At 38.7% G+C, this 17,678-nt stretch overlaps 1 protein-coding gene across 4 annotated transcripts in view; it reads right to left on the reverse strand.

The window, feature by feature from the left end:
• The window catches only part of ATG5 (autophagy related 5), a 29,490-nt gene that overhangs the window by 5,204 nt on the left and 6,608 nt on the right, over positions 1–17,678 (reverse strand). For 3 of the 4 annotated variants that reach the window (XM_083497715.1, XM_083497716.1, XM_083497717.1), the window contains exons 4-7: positions 11,874–11,952; positions 10,099–10,261; positions 7,440–7,534; positions 2,546–2,663 (exon numbers count right to left, since the gene is read on the reverse strand). In XM_083497715.1, the coding sequence (XP_083353841.1) occupies positions 2,546–2,663; positions 7,440–7,534; positions 10,099–10,261; positions 11,874–11,952 (455 nt within the window). Of the gene's footprint in view, positions 1–2,545; positions 3,814–3,899; positions 7,535–10,098; positions 10,262–11,873; positions 11,953–17,678 lie in introns of all 4 variants that reach the window. The other variant, XR_014524732.1, reaches the window with a different exon arrangement.

Consider the following 17,678-nt stretch of genomic DNA (forward strand, 5'->3'; position numbering starts at 1 on the left):
CTTCTGCTTCTCACCAGGACTTTTCTTCTCCTCACCTTGCTGCCTTTCACACTCCACCTCCAAAATCTGCTGGGGTGTGGGCTACACAGCAGGGGGGAAAGGAAGCCCCACTGTGCAAACAAGGGTCTCTCCATTCATGCACAGGAACCATTGGATACAACCTACTGCATGTATTCAACTAAGTGTTACTCAAAGCACATACAGTGAAATGAATGTTTACTTAGGTTTGAGTGGAACTACAAAATAAGTGCACATTAATCACAATTAAATAATAATAATTCACAAGGCACAGTGGGAGGGGGTTATTTTAAACATTTCTATATAGGCCTTCATTTTAAAAGATTCCAGGTAGATAATAAAATAATTAAAACCTAGTATAATGCACTTCTTGGTAGCTGCTCCCAAACTCCCTCCTTAGAGAAGTTTGAACTGGCTCCCTCCTTGTTGTCCTTCTGCTGGCAGCTGAATACCTTCTTATTCCAGCACTTTTGGGAACTGACTGATTTTAATGAAAGGGCTGGTGCCATGCTCTTTTTAATGTAATACTCTGTATATTTTTAATAGATTTTAAATATTTATATGTAGTTTTAATTTTACGACTGTTTAATTGTTTTTAAATGATGCAACTCCTATGTTTTTAGCTGTTTCTATTTAATTGGTAGGCCACCTTGAGTCCCTGACAGGGAAAAAGGTGGGGTATAAACAAACAAACAAACTTATAATACTACAGAACAAATAACAAATAAAAGAATTAAAAATTACAAAGCACACTGTGAGATAATTAGAAGAATGAGCAATTATGCAAATTAAAATATGTTGGTAAATAAAAATGTCTTAACCTAGCGCTGAAAAGACACTGGGTATACTGCTTTAGTGAGGGCTTTCAAAAGCTGGGGCACCACCACCGAGAAAGCCCTATTCTTTACATTGCATACCTCCACTAACAAAAGCAATTAGAACAGGCCTGAGTGGAACATCTTAAGACAGAAACAAAGGTGGAAATCCTAGTGGGCAGAGTCCACTAGTTGGAATGGTTGGATGTGTGTAAATATAGGGTACAATCCAACTGGCTCCTTTGTGATCATGGAAGGGCCTTGGATCCAGCAGAGCCATCCACTAACAGAAAGGGGGATTGTTGCTGTCCCCCTCCTAGCCCCTGTTCCCCCAAAATTATGAAAACATGACTAGCTCTAACAGCAAAATTTTTACTTCTATGTATCAGTAAAAATCCAGCTAATTGAATCCAAGCTGTGAAGAACCACATGCCTGGGGTTTGCACTGCATACATCATGCTGAAGGATTTCTGCCTCAGACCCTGTGGTAATAGTCGGTGGGGTCAGGTCAAAGAGGGTTAAACTGAGTCAGGATATAGCCAGCCAAAAGGAATCCATCAAACACTGACTTTAAAAGGGCAATTAATCTTAGGCAGAAACTGCTTCCTGGGGAATGAGATCTCAATCTTAAGAGCACACTACATGATGTAGCAGTAAAAAAGTACATATACAAGCTTAGAGAGCTTTTATCCCATGATCACAAACAGAAGGGGAGTGCTGTTTATAAGAAAAATACAAAGCTTAATACTTTAAACCTCTTCCGGGCTTCATCTGTGAGAAATGAATATAATCATAGCACCTACAATGTATGCCTGGCCTACTTAAATATTTAATGAATTTAGGCAGAATAAAATGATTTAAGTTGTGAGCCCAAGGCACAGGGAATATTCTGATAGAGAGAGTTAGTGGCAATACGTACACAGTAACATTGCTACAGAATACATTTCAGACTGAAATGATGACATCATACCCATACCCTATTCTGACAACATGAAGACTGGGTAGATGGAGGAAATGAAGCCACCATCACCATCTAGAAGTGCTTTACGCTGTATGACACTCTGCAGATATCTATTATCTGATCCAAGAAATTGCCCAACTGATAAATGATAGGTCCAAAGAGAGAGTATTACTGAGGTCTGCCACTGTCACTAGTAGTTGGGCAGATTTATCAGAGTAAGAGTAAGTATATTCTTGAAAAATAGGTGTTCTGATGCACCTTTCTTTAAAACCAGACACTAGATATACTTAGCATGCAAATCTTAGGCTGCATCATTTTAGTAACCACTGATGGTGCTAACCTATTGTCCTAATTTTCAAAATGTTCAAACTTAATTCTAAATTAACCCAACTCTACAACAGTTAAGGGTTGCCCAGCCAAGATACTCAGTACTGCCCAACATGCCTAGGATTAAGTTCAAGCAACCCTACTCTTTTTCTCACACATGGTGCACTATTGCAGATTCAAAAATGCATCTACACCTACATTTTCTAGAATATTTTCAGTATAATTGTCTTTCAATTAACTTTTGTATCTCAGTTATATTTCAAGACTGAGACAACTTTAACTCTGCTAGTAAAGTATGATTAAAAAGGACTGTAATTGATTTTCCTACACAGCAATCCAGATAATAATTTAAATAGCCGCTGATCAAAAATAATTTTCCCTGGAGCCTACAAAGTACAAGAGTTATCATATTTTCAGTTAATACCTTCAGGATTAATTGCAGCAGGGCAAACTTCTTTTAGGAGATCTCCCAGTGTATGAAACTGTCCATCTACAGTGACAGGACGAAACAACTTCTGTATAAAAGGTCGCTCAGTTGTGGTCTGGCAGTAACAGTAAAAAAGTAACAAATAAACATCTATATGTTACTATCTTACATCAGTATAATAGATAAAATAGGCTCACTGTGAAATACTGCAAACAAATTGGCTCTGCAGGTTACAAGAATCTATAAAACTCAATTTATATTACTTTCTTTGATACTTTATACACAGGAATTTTACTGACAGTAGTAGTAGTTGACATTTTAATGCCGATATATGTTGGACTGGGCAATAGGAAAGAAAGATGAAGGTGGTGATCAGAGGAAAGGTGTCATCTACTCTTAAGTTTACTCTAGTTTGCAAAGAGTAACTGCTGTATATAAGTCTATGGAATGGTTCTCAAGCAATGCTAAACCTTGCTTTAACATTACGAGGATGAGCATAGGGTAACCTCAGGCTTGCACTCTGGCGCCCCACAAGCAAAGCTGTAAGTAGACTGGTAGCCTCCATTTCCAACTAATCACAGTTCAGCCTTATGTCCAAACCCTAAACTATGGTTAGTATCAACTACAGTTTTGTAGAAACAAGCCAGCTTCTTAAACTACAGTTTGCTGGGTTTGATACACAGCTACTGGGAGTTAATCAGGAACAGAAGTTAAAGGTTCTAACCTTCTCTTTGTAGTGATCCCAGAGGAGGAAGCAATCACAAGGCCCACCTGTGGCTCATTCTCATAAGACATTTCTATGGTTTAGCATTACATCTGAGTCAGCCGTGTATCACATCTAACTTCATATGTAAGGTGAGGTAATAAATTCATTTTGAATTGAATTTTACCATAAGAATTTTACCTACTCTGTACTTATGTCTTAGCTAGAATTAAAAACCGGGAGAGATGTAGTAGTTAAACACGGCAGAGTTATCTTAAACTAATATGCATAATTATATAATACAGGTCACTCACAACTTGAACAGGTGTTACATTATGGGGATGGTGTGTATATGCAAAAAGGCATTGTCAATCCATCCCCTTGGAACAGCTCCCATGTGAGCAATCTTACCTTCCAGAGCTGATGTGCCAAATAGGTCTCACCTCCCAAACAAGCAAACCACTTTTAAGCGCTCGGCCTTGCTTATTGTGCTCTGGGATGAAATTTTGCAGGATGATATCTGTAGTCTCCTGAGAGCCTCCCATAGCCTGGTAAGCCATAGCTGTCAACTTTTCCCTTTTCTTGCGAGGAATCCTATTCGGAATAAGGGAAATTCCCTTTCAAAAAGGGAAACGTTGACAGCTTTGCTGGTAAGCAAGGCACGGTGCTTAAAATCTCTTTCTCCACCTGGAAACCCTGCGCAAAAAGAGCTGTTGAACTCTATGCTTTCTGTGCATTTAATCTGTGTGATTTCAACTGGCTATGTAAAGTTGAAACCGCATAAGTTAAACATGCACAAGTTACAAGTTACCTGTAGCTTTGTCCACAGGTATCGTCAACTAAATACTACCAAGTCTTCTTGGTAAGGACATTGGCTTACATACATTGTTTAAAATCCAGTTAAGCCAGCAGTTTATACAGGATGTAATCATAACATAAAAAGCACAACCCACAAATTATAATTCAAGAAAGCCAACAGACTTACTAGTCTTTACATCTACATAAAAGAATGGGCTCTCTAATTGTATTTAAACCACTGCAAATTACTTTACATGTTGAACCCACACTGTAACCATTTTATGATTTCCATATGTCAACAGCTTAACAGTATAAGAACTGTAGTCCTTCTTTGGATATATCAGCATGCAACCCCCCCCCCCCAAAAAAAGACTCTAAAGAATAAATTTAACAGAAGTATTTCATAATTTAACAAAAAAAATCCCAAAAAGTTTATTTTAAATTAAAAGAGAAATTAATTTTTATTTTTCTTATGTTAATAAATGTTCTACCCATTCATACTGTGAATTCCTGCAGTCAGTACCTGCTTGGCATGCTCAAGTTCATGACATCAAACAGAGGTGTGTGTGTGTGTGTGTGTGTGTGTGTGTGTGTGTCCTTCTTCTCTCTCTCGCACGCTGAAGGGCATCAAAGCCCACTGTCACAGTGATGAAGATGAGATTGATATACCCCGACAACTCATTGTGGAGATGATAGAGGGCAGCAAGAAGGTACACAGCTCCATCTTCTCACACCAATCATGCCACCACTGTAGCAATGTCAGCACTATGGTGAAAATGACTGAGGCAATGAAGTGGAACCATGACATCCCACACCAAATGTGTTGCCTCATCATCTCTCCAACTCCAAAAAGAGCCTATCAAAGTTGATAGGGAGGGGTAAGGGTGTTTTGTTTTGTTTTTTAAAAAATTATTCAAACATTTTCTGCAGTTGCAATGACTGCTAGAGGCTGGCTGCTCAACTGAGATGTTATAAGCAGTTTTGTCAATATACGTTTCTGTAAGACATTACTCCATAATCTTTATTGCTACAATTTGAAATACAAGACACAATCACTTTCAAGTGCCACAGAGGCCCATCACAACCAATCCCAAATAACAAAAGCTTCACAGCTTAATGCAATCCCTGCCCCTCAAAAAAGAACCCTGCTCCCAGAAATCCAGGTAAAGAGGATTTACAAACACATGGGTTCATACCAAGTCATATTCTGAAAACACATATATATTGTAACTATACTGTGTCTTTCACCTCCCCTAATCCCTTTTCTACTGTATTCAGCACTCTGAGTGCTCACTGTCCAGCTGAGGCATTTAGAAGATTCCTGGAGGTAGAATATAGCCAGTGATAGACTTTTATCATCTATAAATTTGTCCAACCCCCTTTTAACATCACTAAATTGGTGGCTACTGACAAATCTTGTGGCACTGAAACCTTCGGCTTAACAATGTGCTTATATTTTCAACTATTTCAGCTATAATATTTGCCAACAATTGGAAATAATCAGATTTCATGTCATCTGCAAATACTAAATTGCATACAACACACACACTTTAAAGTACGATTTGCTGAAAGCTAATAATTATATAGTTCTTAAAGAATTTGAAACAATTATACACGTAGCACACCCATAGCGGAAACCTTTAGTTGTCATGGTCTGTTATTTCCTAAAATGTTATCATTATGTCTACAACAGTATCAAAGAAATGTCAGTGATACTTAACCTAAATAATATGAATGTCTCAAAGACTGTGGTTGAATTAAGGGCAGCCATTAGAATTACACACACATCTGGAATGAAGTTAGGACTTATTTATTTTTATACAGTAATGTTTATTACAATTTTGTCTAGACAATATAATGCTGAAAAGATTTTGGTCACAAATAGTTTAAGGACAATTTTCCTAATCATATGTGGGCAACAACCCATGTCTTCCTCATATCCTTTCATTTGGCAGGATATGCTGTAAGGAGCAAATGTAACTTTCTGATCTCCTACATGATTAAGAGCAGCATTATTTCAAGAATTGTGGATAAATTATGGCAAATGTTTAGACTGGGTATCCCACACAGTCTGCTTACGAATCTCTTACCCACCTTCTTCAAGATGCCACCCAAAAAACCTTAATTTTACTTGCAGTTTGTTCAAATTTCTTGTATTCCTTCAATAACTAACACAAATTACAATGGTTGCAGTGTTTATAGAAAACTGCAACTGCCTTGGCATGGCATAGCAAAGCTTATGCAGGCAGCTAAAATGAGGTGTATGAACATAGTTCTGAGTTTTCTTCCTTCTTGAATGGAAAAGGATTAATCCTCATAGGAAAAATTAAGTTGGTTAAAGTACAATTACATTAGGCAGCTACAGCCATTAGCTTCTTTGGTATCATATGCTGGTAGAACCAATGATAGCAGAGTGATCACACAGACAAAACTTAGAAAACATAGAACAGACATGGTAAAGTAGGGACCCAGGGTACTTAATGACTGTAGATGGAATCCAGCTTTTAAAACTGTGATTGCTGGAGACTATGGTCTGGATTGTAAGACAAGTTAACTTAAAGAAGCCCACAGAAGGAAAGTTTCCTGACCCCTCCTCCTCCTGTGATCACTTGCCACCACTCTGAAAAAAAAGTCTCTTCAGAGGATCAGGAGCCCTATTAAACTTAATAGTGCTGCAGAAGCTGGATTAATTTGGGGAGAGAGGGGAGGTCAATATTAGATTGTTATTGTTATTAAGCTTATTACATTGCATTCCCCAAACAAACACTATTCATGCTACTGTTCTATAACTTTCCGAAACAGGAGGTTTGCTGAGTTGCAAGAAAGCAACAGGTATAACACAGGGCTATGTATGCCCAGAGTCTTGTGTGACTGAGATGTGGAACAAGGCACATAAAAGCCAGATGTCTACTCAGACAGATCAGGCAGGCTAGCTGCACAAGAGAAGAGTGCTGGCATGGCACCTCATCAAGTGAGGCAATGGTGATAGCAGGATGCAGCAGCTGTAACAGCTAACTGGGGCAATGGAGTAGCCACTTTACACCTGCCTTTCCCTCCAATGGGAATGGGCTACCTCTGACCAGGTATAACCCAGGCTTAAGCTTGGGTACCAGGGGCATATCACAACTGGCATCTATGTCAGTCTGCCTGAACAGCTGAAAGGTAGGGGTTGGAGTTACCCACACCTTCAAATGGTCTGAATAGAAAAGCATGCATGGCAGACCCTTAAACAAAAGTTATGCCCTGTTTAATACCATTTATTCATGTTTGCCTCTTCCTTCTTCCCACAGCAAAAGGTCTCAACAAATATAAGAACTGGTCAGCTTTTCTAAAATAGAAAAGACTATGCAACATGTATGTGAAAAATGATTTTTTAAAATTATCCTTTACCTGATATATTCTAAATGGGATGTAGCGAAATCCACTATCTTCTGGAGGGTACTCCATGAGTTTTCGGTTTATAGCCCAAAATTGATCAAATTTGTCTGGGGAAAAATGAAAACAATATACTTATGCAATGTTTTTATAGAATAGGGCATAAGAAAATTTCTATTTATTTTTTACTGTTGCAAGTTGCCTACAGAAATACAGAAAAGAAATAAAATGGAAGTATCCAAGCACTAGGGTTGCCATTCTCCCAAAAGTAATTTTGTAAAAAAAAAAATCCCCCTACTTGACATATGTCTGTGTTTTCCTGGACATTTTGCCGCTTCAGCAAAAATTGCCTTTTCTCTTGAGCGATTCCTGGACGTGTTTTTACACTTGTGCATTTTTCTTGTATGCTTCTTCATTTACAAGCTGCACTGAGCCCTGAGGGATAGACTCTTAATCTCAGGGTTGTGGGTTCAAGTCCCATGTTGGGTGAAAGATTTCAGAATTGCAGGGAGTTGGACTAGATGACCCCTGTGCTCCCTTCCAACTCTATAAATCTGTGATTCTGTGATTCTAATGTTACATGCTACCTCAATCTCAAGCGGTACAAGGTCCAGGGGCTTATACAGGGCTTGTGTTTCCTTTGGAAATGAGGCACACTGGAGATTGTGGGGCCTTTAGGATAAATGAATTATTTACACATATATACAACCTGAGCTTACAATGGAGGGGCTTCCAGCATTACACTTCAAGAGGGTCCTTCTTCTGCCATGGCCACAGTCCTGGATTGAAACTGTCAGCCCACATGGTGCTCTGACATCCCACCCCACCCCATTTGAACAGTAGCATTTGGTAGTGTATTGAATGATACTTGCAGAAGCTTTATTGAATCAAACTATTAAATCAACTATAAGTTAAACCCAAAGTTGTTATGGGCAGGACGACAAATGCATGTTTCATAGAAAAAGCAACTTGCAGATGTATCATTAACTATGAGGCAGTTATCACAACTGCTACTCTCTTTTCTTTTTGTGGTCATGAATTTTGTTTCAGAAAGAGGTTTAAAATCATCCCATCAATAATGAAAGCCATAATGAAAGCAATACTGAAAGATACAGCATGTATTTTAAAAAGTTCTCTTGGTTTCATAAGTTTTTCTTATTTCTCTTTTACTAAGGCCTGAAATATAAAATTAGTATTTGAAAGCTTTCAAAACATTATCTGTTGGGTTCCACAGGTGCAGTTTCCAATGACACACAGTGAAACCTGTACAACCAACATTTCTAAGCAACCTCTTATATTGGAATAACCACAGTGTTGTCCCAAACAAGCCAAAATAATCTTAAGATTTGAAGTAGAAGTGTAAGTGAAGAGAATCTTTGATAAACTGATTAAAGAACACAAACAAAACTTCAAAAGTTCCCATTTCTATTTTTCTGCCGTTAAATGCTTTGAATACTTTCCATGATAAAGCACAATCCTATGTGATTTTTTTAGTCTTCTGCAAAGCTATTATTATGCACTCCAAAAACCCTTCCTCAAGACTGCCTGCATGGATTCCTAATCAACAGGATCAAATGAGGGACGTTAACTTCTCACATCTAGATTGCCATGTGTGGCTACTGCTGTGATGGAAAGTTTACGATTTTCTTTTACCACCCTCCATGAAATAGATCACACATCTGAACACTTGAACAAAGAGAAACTGTGTCAACATCCAATAACATGAAAAAGGTTAGATAGTATTTAAATAACATACAGCACTAATACAGTGGTACCTCGGGTTAAGAACTTAATTCGTTCTGGAAGTCTGTTCTTAACCTGAAACTGTTCTTAACCTGAAGCACCACTTTAGCTAATGGGGCCTCCTGCTGCTGCTGCCGCTGCACGATTTCTGTTCTCATCCTTAAGCAAAGTTCTTAACCCAAGGTACTATTTCTGGGTTAGCGGAGTCTGTAACCTGAAGCATCTGTAACCCAAGGTACCACTGTACTTAAAACAAAAGGGCTAGAAAATATCATTTAGTCATACAACCATCAACTAAACTCTAAGCAGATCCAAAAGGTAAAGCTTCTCAGTTGTATAACACTAGCTATATCCACACCTCATTTTTTAAACACTTGACATTTTAAGTATCAGTTATGATTCACATTCAGCTAAAATTATCTTAAGATAAGCATTTATCATTACCCACTCAAAAAAGAAAAATGACAAGCTATCATTTAAAAAATCATTGAACTCAGTGTGCTAAAATAAATACTGCACTTGCACACAGTGACAAAGCATGGTTTACTGCTACGTGCATGAGCTGGAATGAGTTTCAGAAAACCTTTGGGCTTTCATGCTACATCCTCCTCTCCTCTTTTCCCATGCAATCTTTTCTCTTTAGTTGCACTTTTACAGACTCAGGCTTGGCATACAACTCTGTCTGCTTTAGAACAAGCCAAATTCAAACCATGACTTATTCAAGTGGCCTGTTTTAACTAATCAGTTTGTGATAGAACAATGATCCCTGGTTTCTAACAAATCAAGATTCTGTGAAAATGAAACTAAATGTTAAGAGAAATATTTCTCCATACCACATTATTTCAGCTCAAGCATACAACAACAAATCATAGTGAGTTGTATGCAAGCTGAGCCAAAGACTTAATTGCTTCACTTCGAAATTCTTTCTTACCATTCTGTAATCCCATCCAAAGTTGCTTATGATCCTTTTTTTGCATCTCATTGATAACTTGACTCTTATGTTTCAAGGCATCTGCTTCTTTTATACAAGCCATGAAGTGGGCTTCAATTGCATCCTTTGAGGGACAGTGTAAAAGATCTTTTTCTGGAAAGTTCTAAAAGAAGTACAAAATTATGATCATCCAAAGGCGAGCAGTTTATCAATTCAACTTTTATTTTAGAGCAACAACCAAGACAAACCATGGTGAATAATTCCCAAGGGTTTAAGAGAACTTTAACTGTGCAACTAAAGCTGCTTTGCACTAGGAAATGTACGATGCTCCAACTCCTAATACAGTGGTAACTCAGGTTAAGTACTTACTTTGTTCCGAAGGTCCGTTCTTAACCTGAAGCTGTTCTTAACCTGAAGCACCACTTTAGCTAATGGGGCCTCCCATTGCCGCCACACCACCAGAGCGCAATTTCTGTTCTCATCCTGAAGCAAAGTTCTTAACCTGAAGCTCTATTTCTGGGTTAGCGGAGTCTGTAACCTGAAGTGTATGTAACCTGAAGCGTATGTAACCCGAGGTACCACTGTATAGTTAAAGGAAAGCAATAGCTTTACTATATTTCTCTTCTCCATTCCTCAGACAAGGCAGGCAGACATAGACTAGCTTTTGAATCAGTAGAATTAGAATTATTTTGGTTTTAGCCTTTAGTAGAAATTCTCCACATAGCTCAGAAACTGTACTCAGAGACCTACCTGGTATCTTAAACGGAAGGCATTTATAAAGAAATAAAAGTCAAGTGTTCTAATACATATAAGGTTTCCCCGCCGTGGCCCCCCGCCAGAAAGCCAAATTGAGCTACTGTGGATCATGGCTCTGGCTTGCTTGCTTGCTCTATGCAGACACAATGGTCAGCATGTGAGAGGCTGCTTGGAAGGCTTCCAGATTAGAACCCATTCTGCATTTCAGTGAAGCTAAACTAAATTCATGGGGTTGGATCCAGAATTCCTGTAAGCAGCAGCTGGGCCATTCCAGAACGCTGTTGGAGGTAATGCTGGGTGTGGGGTGAGATGCAGGGGGAAGTGGCAAAAGCCTTCCTGTAGTGGGGGCCTCTACTGGATTGCAGTCCCTAACCACAAATGGAAAGAGGCCTTTTGTATATGGAAGAGCAGGTATGGATACAAGCCAAAATGGGAAAGAAAATAGGGACAAAGTGATAGGCAATTCTTGACAGGCAAACTTGTATACATTTATATACCACCTTTTTGCCATAAAAACGGTCCTCAAGGTGGTTTACAACAATTTGATCTTTACATTTAGAACTGTATAGCTGTGGCTCCCAATTGGTGGTCCATGGACGCCAGGGGGACCAGATAACCCACCTAGGGATTCTGTGGCACCATTCACATAACAAAAATGACTAGAGAGATATCAAAATTTTCAAAAGTAGGGGGTCCATGGCTTGGCTTTTGAAAAACAGGGCCCCCACAGTACTTAGCTAATGGGGAACCACTGCTGTAGAGCATTAAACCAAGTCAACATAAAACAAACCCTCAAACAGGCAGGATTAAAATACAGTAAAAATTGGCAGAGTAAGAATGCAATCACCTAAAAGACAAATGTAAGTGATAGAAAGCAGGTGCAAAACCAGCAATCCTCACTTGCTGTCTGCTAGTGCTTTCCCTTTCCCCTTCACGCAAGCATATAAGAAATTGTGATTACATGAACTGCCTCTGCTTTTGAAGTGTTGAACAACTCAAAAGCTGCACCATAAACGTACCTTAAAATGTACTGTTATGTTCCATGGAAGGGCTGTATTTGAAGCATGAAGGTCAAAAAGCAAACCAATAGGATAATGCCTAGTAACAAAAGAAAACATTAAAACCAAATAAATGACCATTTCATACTTGAAAATTTGCATTAAAAAAGATGGTTTCTATAAAAAATTAAAAAGCAAGCACTTTCCCCAAACCTTCAAAAGAAGCCTGTTAAATACAAAAGCCATTTCTCAGCAAACCTCTTTACATTCATCACAGAACTTTGTTGAAGCCATTGTGCATGACAATAGCAATAGTACTATAGCAAAGTTTAAGAAAAAATACATGCTGGTTACGTGTTATATAATTTTATAGTCTGTCTATCTGACAAAAAGCACTCTGAGTAGAATAGAGAATTATAATGAATAGAGCATTACCTGAGAATTTGATGCAGAATAAAAAATATGCTGTGAATCAGTCCTACATACAATCGTGGTGCAAAAGATAGAGTGGCATAACTTTCTTTGGAGCGGGTGTTTGCTAACCCAACACACATGAAGGCCTTCACTGGATAGCTCAGCAGTTCAAGACTCTAAGATGGCATTTTATTTTTTTTAAGGTAAGTCTTTAAGCCCTTCTAGGAATAACACCTTGGCAAAATGTACATGCACCCTTCTAAACAATTTCCGTGAAATGAGCCAGCCTGGCTGCTCCCACACTGTAAAGTGTTTTCAGCAAACTAGTGAAGTCAAGAGCTGTGACTGAAAAGTGAGTTTTTTTTTGTCACTAGGTAGTAGGAATCCCTGCAGTCCTAAAGAGCTGCTGTTTTCCCTCTCCTTTTAGTGCAGTTTACCTGCTTCTGTCTTAATCTCTAGCTTGCCCTTCCTATCCCTCTAACAACCAGGACGCATTTTTTCCTATGGTGGGGTCTTCTGAAATCAGGTAGCTATTTTCTGCAAATACTATGACACAACAAGTGTGGGTGGGTGTTAAAGACTCCCCTCCCCCCTCCAAAAAAAAAGCAAATGTGAAGGCTTTGCAAAGAGGCTTAGCCATATCTCCTGCTGAGCAGGTGCTAAAGACCAGACACTCATACAAGTCTTCTTAGAAGTCTGTATGTATTTAACAGGGTTACTCCTACAGCTGGGTACAGGATGGCAACCTAGGCTTTGGGTTAGGGGTAGCATTGAAGGCTCTTGTGCCTTTAACAGCTGTATGACAGGCAGAAATTCAACAGGTTCAGTCTTTTCTAGTATGGAAATGCAATTAGGAGAAGATGCGAAGGATCCACCCGTTTCCTGCTCTGCTTGTTTCTTTTGCTGACTAAGCAATTTGGAACAGGCAAATACTTGAGTGACTTTTTAAAAAAAATGTTGGCTGGGGAATAATAGCAAGAATTGCCTGTTACTTGTTTTGCTGCCTACCAGTCATGTGGAATAGGCAACTGCTGGGAGAACTTTTTGAAAATGGGACAATGGGAGAAGAAACATGGTAATCCTCCTGTTGCTGCTATGCTTCCTGCAGGCATGTGGAGCAGACAGCTGCTTAAAAGAGGCTTCAGCTGAATATGGGTAGAGGGGTAGCATCTAGCAACTGTTCAGACCTTTAGAAAAACAACACTTGGAGGCTACCCCCACCATACACCATCATTAAATAGGTCACAGAAAAACTTTAAAGATTTTTTCTTAAGGAGTCAAGGACTCCTTGTTATACTATGTCAAAAATGAACCTTCATCTTTAGGAATGATTCTAAACTTTATGGTCAAAGCAGTGGCATATGTAGGGTGAGTGGAAATTAATCCCCAGGCACAAACTTATAAGAAGTTTACCTGGTACAAAACTCAGAAACCAGGAAGGAAAAATGTTCATAACTAAGACAATAAACATGAAACTTCTTACACATCTGGTTCTAGCCAGGTGAGCACTAAGATCCTTGTCCTAAATTCATTCCATCTTTCATAATAATAAAAAAGTCATCAGGCATATCTTGCCTCACCAAGAACAAAGAAGGGAAACATCAGCCTATAACTTCTTAAGTATTCTAGCACTGCAAAAGAAGTTGTGCTTGTATCTCTGGCATGCAAAGAACTCTACATCATCTAAATACCATTTCAGATCCTCTTAATAGACAAATACCTGTTTTAACTGGAATGAAAGACCAACCAGCCTTGAGCATGAACCACTCCCTATTGGCTAGCTGACGTGGGAATGACACAGGAACAAAGCAATCAGAGTTAATTATGACATCATGCTTACAGGAAACATAAATTAAATACTTTGGAATCACTGAATGATCACCCCTGCTTTCCTAATACAATCTGTTAGAATAACAGACATTTAAACTTACTAACAGCAGCTATTCAGCAAGATAAAAGGGAGGTGTGAGATAAGAGAGGATTTGAAGATGTCCACATGACTCCATTTCACAAAGGGAATTATATATGCAAGTGTGTGCACATGGATGCTCCTCCACCTCAGAAATAACCAGCTCTCCATTGAGGTTTTAGACAAATGCAGCTAGTTTCCATCACAATAAGGATCACACCCTTTGCCAGTGAAAAGAAATCTCGCTGGACAGGGGTGCAAGAAAAATCAGTGGAAGCAACAGCCCATGGCAGCCTCTAATGTAGTTCCATCTAGCCTATGTCATAACAACTCCCCCGTAGCAGAGAACTGTCTATATACCACAGTGGGGCCTGTCTCTAAGTAGCAGTTATGGCTGCACCACTGGCTGAACCATCTTGCAAGTCCCCTTATGCTACTTGGGTTGTGTGAGCATTTTTTTCCATTTCTGTAGCAATGCCAATGTATGTATTTTATAGAAATGGTTTCCACTGTAGTGAGCAGCTAGATTAACATATTTTACTACTCAATAAAACTTCAGGACTTTTGAAGCAGTAGCATCAAGCTCTCTCAGCTATTATAATCAGGTAAGTGGAATATATTTATATTTCACTATTAAATTGCCACCAGATACAGATGAGTGCTGTAATGCCGAATCAGCTATGAATAGATAGGAAAACAGAGTATTACTACTCCAGCCATGGTGGAAACAGACCCACCATTAGCTTTTCAGCATCATTTAGTCAGAAATCACTCCACAAATTTGCTCTGCTGATTTTTGGTAAAACACAACCAGTACTGATTTGGTTGTTTCTGTCTTATTGGACTCAGTCTTCCATGAGCTAATGTAAGAGAAATATAGATAAGCAGTAGGCGGATCAAAGCCACTACCTAGAGTTCTTCTCATTTGTACTCTTTATTTCCTTACTCCTAATCTTCTGAAAATATTGCTACCACTCAAATCCCAGCAAGTCCCCTTACAAGTTTTCACTTATGCAGGTGGTAATGCTGGATTTATAAATACAGATTTATAGAAGACAAACAAACATACATTTTTAGCAAAAGCTAGAATCCTCTACGTACACGAATTAATAATCCCTCTAATTTTAAGGCCTTGTTGAAGCAGGGTTCTTTCTAAATTAGTCAGTCTTCAGATCAACAACTTTCACCACACCTTCACCTGAGCCTAGAACAATCCATACAGTACATTCACTTTCTGGACACTACTGTGCACTACATGGTGAAATGTAAGCACCACCATATCAACACATATCTACATGCATCTTGCTTTCAGATAGAACACATTACAAAATCCACTATATATAGCCAGGTCCCTGTGATTCTGATGTTTCTATACTGACCTGCTTAAGGATTTTTAGGCTACAGTATCGACACTCAAAGAACTGAACACCCAAAGAAATGAATACACAGATCAGGACTAGACCAGCATCCAGGAATCTTCTACTATAGGGCAGATGTAGAAGAGAAACTGACAAACCACTTGTCACCACTTCCAGCTCCTAGTTGAAATCACTCCAATGTATCAAAGAACTATAGCTCATGCTGGGCAATAATGCTTTCTTCTCAAAGCCTTGAATGGTAGACCAGTACTTTCTTACAGACAGCCCCTACCCTAAACAGCTCTTCACAAGGAACTCCAGGAAACCCTAACAGACCATACTCTGTAACAAACCCAGATGCTGAATCTCTTCCCATATCCACTCAAACAACAGCATTTCAGGACCTAATAATATCAGCCACAACACCAAGGTGTCATTCACCCATTCATCTTCCAATATATGTGCTATCTTCCAGCATCCTGACATCAGCAAAGGGATTAACCAGAAACCAGAAGAACATTTCAGTTTAGCAGAATGCCGTTATTAACCTTAAGGTGCCAACCTTTAACAAAGGAACTTTAAAGAAAACTCAAGTGTGAAACTGCTGAATTACAACTTATCAAGAAATTCAATTATTAACAGAGACAATGGCTTTCTCCTACTACAGTGGTACCTTGGTTTACGAACTTAATCCGTTCCAGAAGTCCATTCTTAAACCAAAGCATTCTTAAACCAAGGTGTGCTTTCCCATAGCAGTGGGGGACTCAATTTACAAATGGAACACACTCAACAGGAAGCGAAACATGTTCTGCTTCCAAGACAAAGTTCACAAACCAAAACACCTACTTCTGGGTTTGCAGCGTTCTTAATCCAAGTTAACAGCAAGGTGATGTGCTATCACTGATTATTGTTGTGAAAGTTTTACCATTCTCATTCTGCATACATTTATGCAGTAAGACTGTACTGTCTGAACCTGACCTATTTCTCAGGTTACTTCTGCTGCATCACATTAACATGACCACTCTTCTGAAAAGGCCCACTTTACAGATGATTTATTTTTCCTTAATATATTCAGAAACTGGTCAAATAAAAATCCCAACACATGTCTAAACTCATGTTCTGACAGTTTGGTAGCTCTTGTCAAATTTCAAGGCTGTTGCTGACAGAAACTGAAAGTAGTAAGTAGTTTCAAAGTGGGGACAGGGGCTCTCTGAAAGTATGAACCACATACTATTTGAAATGCTTTCTATAGTAACAGTCTTTTTTCACCTCTTCAATCATCTAACTTTTATTCTGCTTACAAGTATCTCAGCAAATGTTACAACATTAAGTCTGAGCAGCCCATGATGAGTAAATGCCCCCTGCAAAGAAAGGATAAATAGTTGTACAAAATTATAAGACAATATAATATTTATATGATAGTGGTGAGAAAATTTCACACTCACTTGCAACTTTGCAATAATATAACTCTGTCAGTAAGCATGTGTTTTGTCAGATGTTTCATAGAGATTGCAGAGGATTTTGAGACTATTACAAGAGTACGAACTTCATATAATCTTTCCAAACACTGTCAGACTCCACACATAGGCCATAAATAGAACCATGATTCTCCCACACAAGCCAGTTACAAGGGGTTAAAGTAAATGTCTAAAGTGGTGGCTGACAGTTAACTGCAACAAAATGCCGGTTAGAATTTGATTCCAAAGCTGGGTGTGAATATTAATTTTACTGCACAAGTTCCCTTTAATGACTGCAGGCTAGCAAAACAGTTCATAGTTTTTACTTGCTTTATTATCTATGAATGGAAGGACAGGACAAGCCAAGATATGTGCGAAGCTGCAATATGTAGTTACTTAGCACCATCTGCTGGTTAGGTAAGCATTATGCAGTAACTTTTAAGTAAACTGCTGAGGCCACTAGATACAGAAATTTGTAATACCCATGATTACTACTAGTTGCTCTTTCATCACAGTGTTTAAAAAAAGATCTATTAGAGCCCTCTTTTCAGAGCCTGGGAAGTAGCATGTCACTTTGGCTGAAATCCTATATCTAATTATCTGTAAGCCACACTGAATTCAATAGGAATTACCTTGAGTGGGCATGCAGAGGATCTCACTGTACATATTTTCAAATTCCAGAAAAGTA

This window comes from Podarcis liolepis (assembly GCF_965112155.1).
Source record: "Podarcis liolepis genome assembly, chromosome: 3".
NCBI lineage: Eukaryota > Metazoa > Chordata > Lepidosauria > Squamata > Lacertidae > Podarcis > Podarcis liolepis.